Here is a 12,157-nt window from a genome sequence, read left to right as displayed (position 1 = left end):
GCGCGGCTTGGTGAGTCATGTTTCGGGGGACGCATGACTCGACTTTCGCCTCTCCCGATCCCGTTGGGAAGTTGCAGCGATGAGACAAGATCGTAATCACGAAGTTGGGGAGAAAAAGGGGGTAAAAATGTACAAAAATGAAAAATGTTGTCTTTCAATGTATTGAAACATTTATACATTTTCCTCACAGCTTCGGCCACTCGTGAGTACCGTGCCAGCATCTCTAAGGCTCCCAACAGTGTTGTGCCCATGAACACTGGCCGCCGTACCACTCTGCCTGCCCACTGCCCAGAGAATGCCCATGTGGGCCTGATGCAGATCCTCTACAACAATATAGGCAAGGACCTGTCCCGTGTCTCCATGCCTGCTGCTCTCAACGAGCCTATCAACCTGATACAAAGACTGTGTGAGGAGCTGGAGTACTCCGAGCTGCTGGACATTGCCAACAACACACAGGACCCCTACCAGAGGATGGTAAAGATTTTATTTAAATACATTAATGTATATGTCTTCAATATTTGGTAACGCAAAGGATGTACGGCTTTTAGATACATCTTAAAGACACTGAATGGGAAAGTGCTCAAAGTAGCAGCATTTTTTCACACCAATAAACTATGATAAAGATTTTCCATACTGTCAAAGGTATATGCTAGAGTACAGTATACATTGAGCCTCAGGATTGAAAGGAAACCCCGTAACGATGTTAGTATGCAGTATGTTAGTTTAGAAGACTGAAGGTGTTTCTCTGTTCTTGCGCAGGTCTACATTGGTGCCTTTGCCATCTCTGGTTATGCTACAGCTCACTACCGCAACCGCTACAAGCCCTTTAATCCACTGCTGGGGGAGACCTATGAATGTCTGAGAGAGGACAAGGGCTTCCGCTACATCAGTGAGCAGGTAGGAGGACTGAACCTTCTCTGACATCCCTCAGCAGGACTGAAGAGTGACCAGGCCAGACTAGTTCTGTCAGATTCAGACTAGACCGTTCTTGTCTTTCATCAGGTTTGCCACCATCCCCCCATCTCTGCGTGTCACGCAGACTCAGATAACTTCTCCTTGTGGCAGGGTGAGATCTCTTGATTATAAATGAGCAAAACCTTTCTTCTAGTCAGCTAGCGATAAGCGTCTTAACGTTTGCCTTGAACCATTTTAGATTTTTTGTTGTTGTAACTATACTATCGTACACTTGTATCAATAATGTTTCTCATGGAACACAACATATTTATGTCACCTGAACAGACCAGCGATGGAAGAATAAGTTCTGGGGAAAGTCACTGGAGATCATGCCAACAGGGATCGTGAACGTCACTCTCCCAAGGTAAGTGTCCTGGTGGACATTTCTTTACTGTCTACTCTCTCTAGCTGTTAGAAAATAACATGTGAAATGCTCTACCTTCAATCACTCTTTCAGGTTCGGGGACCACTATGAGTGGAACAAAGTAGTGACCTGTGTCCATAATGTCCTGAGCCAGCAACGCTACCTGGAGCACTATGGGGAGGTTATCATCCGTAACCTCAACAGCAACGCCTGCACTTGTAAGATCACCTTTGTCAAGTCCCGTTATTGGGGGTCGGACACCATCAAGAACGAGGTGCAGGGCACTGTGCTGGACCAGACTGGGAGTGTTATCCACCGGTTCGGCGGGTTGTGGCATGAGGGCATCTTCTGTGACACTTTTCCCACTCCGCAGTGTATCTGGAAGCCAAGTGAGTATCCCACCCACACAAGGAAAAAACTCAAAGAGAGTTTAAAACAGACATTTTGTATAAACGCTTTATTTCTCCTGTAAAGAAAATTGGACTCATTATGTTCGACGCCCATTGAATAAAAATATTTAGTATGTAGGAAGCCTATTTAGAAAGACCAAGTTGTAAAAGGTCATTCTAAATGTGCAGTTTTGTCACACAACACAATGTCACAGATGTCTCAAGTTTTGAGGGAGCATGCATTTCAAATGCTGACTGCAGGAATGTCCACCAGAGCAGTTACCACGTGTAACCACGACGGCTGATGAAACTGGGACTTGGCACAACGGAATCATTTCCGCTCAAACTGTCATAAACCGTCTCAGGGAAGCTCATCTGTGTGCTCGCCATCCTCATCAGGGCCTTAGACTTGCATGGCTTAATCTTTGAGACAAGCATATGCTACTGGCAGGATCAACCAGGCCTGACTGCAGTTTGTCATTGTAACCGACCTCAGTGGGCAAACGCTCCCCTTCGATGGCCACTGGCACGCTGGAAAAGTGTGCTTTTCAGGGATGAATCCCGGTTTCAACTGTACCGGGAAGAAGGCAGACAGCGTGTATGGCATCATGTGGGCGAGCGGTTTGCTGGTTCACGTTGTGAACTGAGTGCCCCATGGTGGCGGTGGGGTTATGGTATGGGCAGGCATAAGATACGGACAATGCATTTTATCGATGGCAATTTGAATGCACAGAGATACCGTGACGTGATCCTGAGGCCCATTGTCGTGCCATCCATCCACCGACATCACTTCATGTTTCAGCATGATAATGCACGACTCCATGTACACATTTCCTGAAAGCTAAAAATGTCCCAGTTCTTCCATGGTCTGCATACTCACCAGACATGTCATCCATTGAGCATATTTTGGAGGCTCTGGATCAACATGTACAACGGTGTTCCAGTTCCCTCCAATATCCAACAACTTCACACAGCCATTGAAGAGGTGTGGGACAACATTCCACAATCAACAGCCTGATCATCTCTATGTGAAGGAGATGTTTAATTTTAATTTTTTTTACCTAGCAAGTCAGTTAAGAACAAATTCTTATTTTCAATGACAGCCTAGGAACAGTGGGTTAACTGCCTGTTCAGGGGCAGAACAACAGATTTGTACCTTGTCAGCTCGGGGATTTGAACTTGCAACCTTTCGGTTACTAGTCCAACTCTTTAACCACTAGGCTACCCTGCCGCCCTGCATGAGGTAAATGGTGGTCATACCAGATACTGACAGGTTTTCTGATCCTACTTTTTTTTTAAAGGTATCTGTGACCAACAGATGCATATCTGTATTCCCAGTCATGACACTTTTTTTTGGGTGCGCCAGGACCATTCACAGCGGAGCTCACTCAATTTAGCTCAACACTGATTGGCTATTATTTTTATTATTATATATTATATATATTATATATATATATCAAGGTAGGCCAAATGCTCACTGGCTCCCCTTACATTCAATGCTACGGGCGGCAACAATGTCATACTCTTTTTAACCAGACAGCATCAGATAGATATGCTACACATACTCAGACAGAGGGGAACTGTTTCATTCGCTCTGATGCTTTCTCCGGTGAGATACATTCAACCTCTTGCATATTGAAGGAAATGTATGAACACAGAGAGACGAAAGATAATTTAAAAAAAAATGTTTGTTTATTTTTTTTCATGATAAATGTTTTGGGGAAGCCTGGTTTCACTTGGCATCCATGAATACACACCACTTGTTAAGATAAATCGGTGTTTTAGGACATTTTCTCATGGTTAGTGGTATGCTAACTAAAGACATTGTGGTTTGAGACTGTGGTTACATTAGCTTATTATTGTAGCTCACCTCATTGGCTTCTTTCACTGTGCAGATCCCCAGCCCAAGGACTACTACCTGTATTACGGCTTTTCCAACTTCGCACTGGAGCTGAACGAGCTCACCCCAGGCTTGAAGCCTCTTCTGCCCCCCACAGACTCACGCCTTCGCCCTGACCAGAGGTGAGTGGTGCCTCAATGGGCCGTGGAGGGCTTGATTATTATGAAACAATTTGACAAATCATGTTTTTATATTGATAGGGCCTTACATTTTTGAACCAGGAAAAATTCAGGGCCTTACTTGTTGATACGATGTGATAGGTTTGATGAATTGGAGCGGTTTTTTTCTGAAGTTTTTCTTTTCCTCAGGATGCTGGAGGATGGGAGGGTGGATGATTGTGATAAGTTTAAAGAAGAAGTGGAGGACATGCAGAGGGAGCGGAGTAAACAACTGGCTAAGAAAGGACAAGAGCACAAGCCACGCTTCTTCAAGTAAGTCCCTGCTCTTTTAGTCTTCAGTGATACTGATGCAATAATAATCAGTGTGTCATCTTATATCTAGGATAATACTTCACCAAAGAATAGTTTGCAGCCCTAACTTCAAGGTATGCTTTCAGTAATTTATATTTTCTGTTAATTTTCCATATTCAGGAAAGCCGTGGATTCCTCTGGGAGGGATGTGTGGCTGACCAACGGAACCTATTGGAAATTCAGAGAGAACCCGGGGTTTGCTAACACAAACAACCTGGAACTATGGTGAAGAAACGCACTGGGGCCATTTGGTGGCCTGCGAGAATCAAATGACAAAATTACCCAAGTCTGTATTGAAACCCAGAGGATACGTGGTGGGAATTGATGAAGGCTTGGATGAACTGTCCTGAGAAGCCCACCTTCTATCATCACCATCTTATATGCACTCCCAAGACAAAGAAAACTTCCAGGAAAGTCTGGAAACTACTTGAATCCACTGAACAGTCAACAGTGAACAGTCAAGTTGAAAATAGTTCCCAGAATCCCCTGAAAGTGTAGCATCACCTGTTCCATCACCTGAAAAGGATAAAGAGAGACTTTGTTCATTTTTCTAATGCATTTCTACTGGTACTTGTATTGTCCATTGCAATGTAGTTACGATCATTCCCTATTGTTTGTGTACATTTATGTTCCTCTATCAAGATGCATTTGCTGTCCAGAGCAGTGTTTCCCAACTCCTGTACTCGAATACCCCAAAAATACACATTTCTGTTGTAGCCCTGGACAAGCACACCTGACTCAACTTGTCAACTAATCAGCAAAGCCCTCAATGAGTTGAATCAGGTGAGTTAGTCCGGGGCAACAACAAAAATGTGTGCTGTTGGGGGGTACTGGAGGACTCGAGTTGAGAAACACTGTCTAGAGCAGGGGTATTCAACTCTCTCAACGAGGTCCGGAGCTAGCTGGTTTTCTGTTCTACCTGATCATTAATTGCAACCACTTAGTGTGCCAGGTCTAAATCAGTCCCTGATTAGAGGGGATCAATGAAAACAATCAGTGGGACTGGCTTCGCGGTCCAGAGTTTGAGTTTGAGCGGCCTCGAGGGGTGGAAGTGTGAGGTTAATTTGCTCAGGTCAAGAAAACATTTACTGTGGACTAATATTCATAGATTGTATATTTTGAAATGTGTATTTTATACTCTCTGGGCTGAATCCTAACTAGATTTTTGTGTTTCAACACTTTCACATAAATCTCCCAAAGAAATCTATGCATGATTCTTAGTTATGTGAGTGGATCTTAAGTTAAGATACGACCCTTTATGAATTATTGTTGAATCATATTTATTTCAGTGGCACTAGTGTATTAAATACCTCTCTTTTACAAGAGTTCATTTTAGTAAGTCAAACAATTTGACATGGGAATATAACGGGGCGGCAGGGTAGCCTAGTGGTTAGAGCGTTGGACTAGTAACCGGAAGGTTGCAAGTTCAAACCCCCGAGCTGACAAGGTACAAATCTGCCGTTCTGCCCCTGAACAGGCAGTTAACCCACTGTTCCTAGGCCGTCATTGAAAATAAGAATTTGTTCTTAACTGACTTGCCTGGTTAAATAAAGGTAAAATAAAAAATAAATAAAAATAACCTATAACTTGTCATCTAGCTTGCATAAATTGTGCTTTTGATTTGTGATTTTAGTTAACACTAATAATGCTATTGTGATGATTAAAGATATTTCTCATGAAAGGGGTTACCAAGTCAAAACTGGTTGAGTGGGAACTGAATGTACTGTACTCATCATAATTAATCTGCTTTATGGTACCTTTGATAATGGTGAATTATGAGTATAATCAAATTATGATCAAACTAGACTTAATATCAACATGTGTAATATACAGTAGAATGGATATATGGCTATTATTCAATAGTTTGTATTTACATTCAATGAGATACCAAACCAAACAGTTGTGATTTAAGATATTTAAACTTTAATTCATGAATAGAAAACAACAGTACAATACACACGTAAGCCACCTTTAATAAATAACATTTTTTCCCCCTCTGTTTTCTGCCATTCAAGTCTTTTTTTTACATTAGATTAAATCAAACACAATATTTTGCATTTCTCTACTGCATTCCTGAATCATCTGAGTCTGTATCCCTTTCCAGCCTCCTCGGACTGATTGAGTTAATGGTGATTTATACACCTCTATAAAACATGAGGATAATTCATCTCACAGAATGGAAGGTGCCCTACTCCAAGACAAACAGTGCACATTAAACACAAAGGAAGATGATTCACTATCCAATGTTGGATGGAGAATTTGACCTTTCAAGTCTACACCTTATTCTCTAAGCCTTTTAAAGTCATGATTACTTCTGTAGACAATGGCAATCCCAGGGGACTACATTTCCCATTCACAGGTTTATTCTGATATTGGGGACATGAACGTTAAAGGATGGAAAATAATCATCGGTTATGGAGTGTTTACGGAAGATTTCTATTGTCACGAGTTGGGTTTGTTTAGCTCATTGTAAGGAGTAAGATTACCACTAGGTGGCAGTCCTGAGGAGTCCACACCACACATACAGAATTCTCTATTTCCCCCAACAGAGACACTCACTAGCTGTCATGTTAGTGCAGGTTCAGTGCCAGTGTAACATACAAAAAGATACAGAGTAAAATGTCAGTACATTTCCATAGTATTTGATAAAACCAACGTTTTTAATTGCTCTTGCCATATTGAACACCTTATAAATAATTGCACTTAAATAACGTAAATAACTCTAATTTTTAAGTTAAGATATATTAAGAAACCTCGTCCTTTTTTCGTTTAAACTGCTTAAGGGTAAAACCAAAATGTTCAGGAAGCAATATAATATTTTTGTACAGTGTCCAGCATAAGAAAACATCTTGCTTGACTTTTCAAGTTCCAGTTTATTCCCTTTCCCTATTTAAAAACATGAAGTCAGTCCAATGTCCTGTGCGAGACCTTTACTGTGCTGCAGCATTATTCCATTATGATGGTGTCACAGTTGTCAAGATTAGTTCCGTTTAGGGATGTTTTTCTGTTTACAAACATACTTAATATAGAGTTCTGCAATACCACAGACCTGATTGTCTTTTCCATCCTATTGCTCCAGTTTTTGTCAGAGAATCCCTGATTAGCCTGACACAAATGGCAGAATTTCCTTTTGAAAGTTGGCACCTTACTGTATATAAGTCATGAATGACTAATATAAAAACACTTTGATGAGGTCAACAAAATGAACATCTAGTATAATGTATATGTATGTTTTTTTAAATACAATTATATCTTACATGAAGTATATTCAATCTTAGCCAGCAGTGTTGACTATAGACACACAGACCTCTATTCTTTTTTAAATTTTAAAGTGGATGTGTTTGTCACCTTCCAGTGTGAGTGGTTGACTGTGTTTATGAGTCATGTTTTCATGGTTGGCCTGTCACTCACTAAATGCTAATTATACCATGTCTGTCCTCTGTGCATCATATACTGTAATCACATACTTTAGCTACAGAAGTGTGATAAATAATGAGGTCTTGCCTTGATTACATTCCTGTCTCTTTTCTGATGGCCTTGCAATTGGAGCACACAAACCCAGCAATACGTGGTTTAAGACCACCACTATCCCAGGGTCCTCTGAGTGAGTGGCTGACTGTCACCCAATAGTTGTCTGTGGTCATTAGCACCTTGTGAAGGCCAGGGCTCTGATCAGCTCAGACTGGAGGCTCTCTCTCTCTCTATAGATCTCTTGTCACCTTGCCAGGAAGCTGCGCCTTTGTCACGACATGATGAACCTAACGTCTGGGGGTGGACATGGTCTGTCAGGTCACCCTAACCAAGCCTGGGAGTGACAATACATAGGCTACATGTACCCTGTCTGTTTGGCTCTCTCTTAGCCCTAGGATACATATTTGCCTGGTATCGGGGTGGGTGGAAATGGAGAAGCAAACAGAGGTCATCAAATCCAATAAATAAATACAAAATACTACCCTATATTACTATTACCCTGTGTAGGCCATATAATGGGCTTTTGGCATTATGATTGTGTCTGTGTGTTTGTGTGTGTCATTATCAGCTCTCTGTTAGTAGGATTTCCAGTGTGTGTTGTCCGAGTGGCCTCCGTTTTAATGCAGTTATAGATTGTGGTCTTTATTTGTGTGGTGACGGGGGCACTCTCAGATTGATTTAAATCACACAGAGGGCGACCTCTGTTACAGTGAAACCATCAAAAACTTTTACCCTGTAATACTGAACGCAGCTCCCTGAAATGGTCTGGGATGGAAGCCTGAGAGTAAATTCATCCAATGATTTAGGTTCCCTTTGTGCGCTTACAAATTCAAATGAGTCGCTATTGTAGTTGCCTCCAGAGTGTCTGTGAGATATGTTGAATTCCATTGTGTTGAGAGTCTTTCAGAGTGGCGACTCCTATTGGCTGCTAAGGCCAATAGTTCTAAATGACAGACCTGCTGTAGGCTTCAGAAGACCAGAGGAAGACTGGCCCGTCGGGCTTGAGGCTGATTAGCGTTTCCACTTCAGGGCTAAGGTCCCCCTCACCTCTGACACCTGACCTCTGGCCTCTCGCCTGTGTGCTCGACCCTCAGCTTGCAGTTTTTCACTGCTGTCACAAGGGGGAGTTGCAATCTCCTCAGACAGTAGAGGGAGGATAAGTCAGAAATGATTCAATTATGTTATTAAGATGCAACCAGTCTTTTCTGCATCTTAGTACATTGGGTCATGTAATTGTGATCATATACTAAAAGAGTTGGGAGAATAGAGAAATGTGTGTGTGTGAGAGAGAGAAGGTGTGTGGGCGATTGTGTAAGTGTGTGTGTTTGTGTGACGTGGGAAGACCGGACAGTCCCTGCAGGGTTCTGTCAGCAGGTGTGCAGACGTCTTATTTTCGAATCCCCAAACGTTAGAAAGACTTAAGTCACAGGTCTGCGTGTCGTTGTGTCTACGTGTCTCTAGGGCAGTGTCAGTGGACCCAGTCAAATCGCCTTGGCTCTTTGGCCCTCACACACTTTGACAGTCACCTTCAAAGTGTTAGTGTCTGACCTCAAAGGGTCCTTGTTCTGAAACACGTAGCCAACACACAAAGAGAGGGCCTTATGAGTAGAGTAGCCACACGTTTGGGCTATAGAGAGGTCTACTCTATTTGTAAAGTAAGTATATATATATGTGTGTGTGAAAATAGCTGAGGTACAAGATATCTGACTTGTCGTCACCCTTTTGTTGTTGGACTTCCGTAGCCAATTGAGCTCCAGTCCAGCGCCATTGCATGACTTCATTGGACAGTTAGAGACACACGGCCATGTGGGAGATACTAAAGCACAAAGAGGATCGGGTAGGACACTAGGAGAGGGTATTTACGTGGTGGGTGGGGGGCTCAGTGGGTGTAAAAGCCGTAGTAGCCGGCGTCACTACTGCTGTCCTTTTCACAGACCTCCGCACTGCGGGTGGGTGGCGAGTTCTCCGTGCTAGAGGCGTAGGGCGACACTCGCGGTTTCTTGCTCTCCACCCCACTCTCGAACAGGCCGGAGTCGGCCGAGTCCACTGATTTGACCGAGGGGGGTTCCAGCCAGGGGTCCTCTCCCCCCACCTCCTTGGGCTTGTCCTGTAGTGGGGGTGGGGGGCGGAGCGGCTCTAGCAGGGACGGGGGGTGGAGCCTGGCGTGACCTGAAGAGGAGGAGTTGGTAGAGGACACGGGCCTGAACCAGCCTAGACTGGGGCCGGCTTTACTGGGGTGGGGGTGGTTAAGGTACTGAGGGGAGGGTCGGCTGGTGGTCCAGGCTGCTGAGGAGGCTCCCGAGACGGATACGCTGGCAGAGGCGAAGGGGCTGTCCCCGTAGTAGCCCAGCGCGTGGTGGGCCGACGTCTGCAGGGGAAAGGGCTTGTAGAAGCTGTTGTTAGCAAAGTCACTCTCGTAGGTGTTGAAGTCCAGCCGGTTGGAGGTGACACTCTGCTGGGGGGAAAGGTACCAGCGGCTGTGGGGGCTGGCTGAGGGGTCTTTGGACTGCTGGCCCATGGCAGCCATGTGCTCCCGGCTGTAGAATCGGCTCTGGGGCAGCGGGTTCATGTACTGGTCCGTCAGGTACCCCTGTGTGTAGCAGGTCCCCGCCAAAAACTGCTGGCCCTCGGTGGGGGACGGGGTGAGGCGGTCCGTGTCAGGCGGTGCATACAGCCTAGGCAGGGGAGGTGTTACTTCCTGGCAAAACCTAAGCCAAAAATATCTCTCAATCAACTAAAAGGCTTCTAACGCCTACTCATATCAACACATCTTTGTGAGATAGAAATACATAGGCCTACTAGTGTTAGCAATTTTACATGATATATTAGATGGAGATATCTAGTGTTGATACGGTTGGACTGAGTAGGTGTGTGAGCACTGTGCCTCAGCGCCTGCTTGTATAGACATAGAGCGGCTTTAAACATTCTCATTCAAGACTAGAGGCCCCTCTGGAGAGCAGGGTTTTGTTTTCTCTTTATTAATTCAGTTATTTTCTGGCATACTCACGTGTCATAACTGTCCCGGAAACCTTTAGCAAAGGGGTTATGGTCTATTTTCAGCTGAGTGATCTGTGTAAGAAATAGCAGGAGACAGGATGGGAGAGGGGGCAAGGATAGGACAGACAGATCGTTGGAGAGAGAGTGTGAGAGCGTAGATGCATTAGAAACAGAGAGAGAGAGGGAGAGAGAGAGATCACTGACTGCATGAAATAATTAATGAGGGTTACACACAGTTTCTTTTCTTATCATGGGAAAGTCTTCTGCTTTGGCACCTTTGTGCGAGTATACTTCTATTCCTAATTAAGTTATAATTGTCTATGATACGCTATGGAAAAGGGCACGCCCAATGAGCTGTTGAGGTCAGGCGAGGTGACTCACGTCTGCATTTTGATAGGCTGTGACAGCGATGAATTGGTTCTCTGGAAAGATGAAGGTCTGGGCCTTGGTGGTGAGGAAGGGGTCCTCAGAACCATCGTCCTTCACCTCAATGATGTGCAGCCGCGGCTGGTACTTATGGAGTGACTGCAGCACGATCATCTAGGAGGGAACAGCACTGTAGAGTTAGTTATAGAAGAGCATTACGGCCATCATAGCCTTAGGAAGTAGTGGGGGTGCTGCGGTATTTTTCGCTGTGGGAGGGGAGGGGGGATGGGTCAAAGGGGGAGGCGCTGAAACAAATGTGTTATCCGCGCTACAGATGGCTATATCGGTCTGCTAATACAGGACTAGTAAAGGCCCAGTGTACTACATTTGTGAGAACATACATACACACACACACACACACACACACACACACACACACACACACACACACACACCACACACACACACACACACACACACACACACACACACACACACACAGCGCATTCAGAAAGTATTCAGAAAGTATTCAGACCCCTTCACTTTTTCCACAATACGTTACAGCCTTATTCTAAAATTGATTAAATAATTATTTTCCCTCATTGATCTACACACAATACCCCATAATGAGGTAGAAAGAATTGTCCAGCTCCGAGACAGGATTGTATTGAGGCACAGATCTGGGGAAAGGTACCAAAAGATTTCTGCAGCATGGAAGGTCCTCAAGAACACAGTGGCCTCCATCATTCTTAAATTGAAGAAGTTTGGAACCACCAATACTCTTCCTAGAACTGGCCGCCTGGCCATACTGAACAATCGGGGGAGGCGGACCTTGGTCAGGGAGGTGACCAAGAACCCGACGGTCCAGAATTCCTCTGTGGCGATGGGAGAAACTTCCATAAGGACAACCATCTCTGCAGCACTCCATCAATCAGGCCTTTTTGGTAGAAACCACTCCTCGCTAAAAAGGCACATGACAGCCCACTTAGAATTTGCCAAAAGGCACCTAAATGACTCTGACTATGAGAAACAAGATTCTCTGGTCTGATGAAACCAAGATTGAATTATTTGTCCTGAATGCCAATCTAGAGGAAACCTGGCACCATCCCTACAGTGAAGCATGGTGGTGGCAGCATCATGCTGTGGGGATGTTTCAAGGGCAGGGACTGGGAGGCTAATCAGGATTGAAGCAAAGATGAACGGCACTAAGTACAGAGAGATCCTTGATGAAAACCTGCTCCAGAGC

The 12,157-nt window shown here is 44.4% G+C and overlaps 2 protein-coding genes across 4 annotated transcripts in view; one reads left to right on the top strand and one right to left on the bottom strand.

Annotated features, from left to right (window-relative positions):
- LOC109869890 (oxysterol-binding protein-related protein 7-like) overlaps nt 1-7,215 on the top strand; it is a 24,771-nt gene extending 17,556 nt beyond the window's left edge. For both annotated transcript variants that reach the window (XM_031805066.1, XM_031805064.1), the window contains exons 14-21: nt 191-474; nt 760-897; nt 1,003-1,066; nt 1,240-1,318; nt 1,412-1,707; nt 3,603-3,729; nt 3,916-4,038; nt 4,198-7,215. In XM_031805066.1, the coding sequence (XP_031660926.1) occupies nt 191-474; nt 760-897; nt 1,003-1,066; nt 1,240-1,318; nt 1,412-1,707; nt 3,603-3,729; nt 3,916-4,038; nt 4,198-4,306 (1,220 nt within the window). In that variant the 3' untranslated portion in view covers nt 4,307-7,215. The remainder of the gene's footprint in view (nt 1-190; nt 475-759; nt 898-1,002; nt 1,067-1,239; nt 1,319-1,411; nt 1,708-3,602; nt 3,730-3,915; nt 4,039-4,197) is intronic.
- LOC109870241 (eomesodermin) overlaps nt 5,981-12,157 on the bottom strand; it is a 20,515-nt gene continuing 14,338 nt past the window's right edge. Inside the window, exons 4-6 of one of the 2 annotated variants that reach the window (XM_020460652.2) lie at nt 10,927-11,085; nt 10,556-10,617; nt 5,981-10,256 (exon numbers count right to left, since the gene is read on the bottom strand). In XM_020460652.2, the coding sequence (XP_020316241.1) occupies nt 9,428-10,256; nt 10,556-10,617; nt 10,927-11,085 (1,050 nt within the window). In that variant the 3' untranslated portion in view covers nt 5,981-9,427. The remainder of the gene's footprint in view (nt 10,257-10,555; nt 10,618-10,926; nt 11,086-12,157) is intronic. The other variant, XM_020460653.2, reaches the window with a different exon arrangement.

Source organism: Oncorhynchus kisutch, linkage group LG25 (assembly GCF_002021735.2).
Source record: "Oncorhynchus kisutch isolate 150728-3 linkage group LG25, Okis_V2, whole genome shotgun sequence".
Lineage (NCBI taxonomy): Eukaryota > Metazoa > Chordata > Actinopteri > Salmoniformes > Salmonidae > Oncorhynchus > Oncorhynchus kisutch.
Note: the sequence above shows the minus strand (reverse complement) of the source record. Positions and strands in the feature narration are given on the sequence as shown.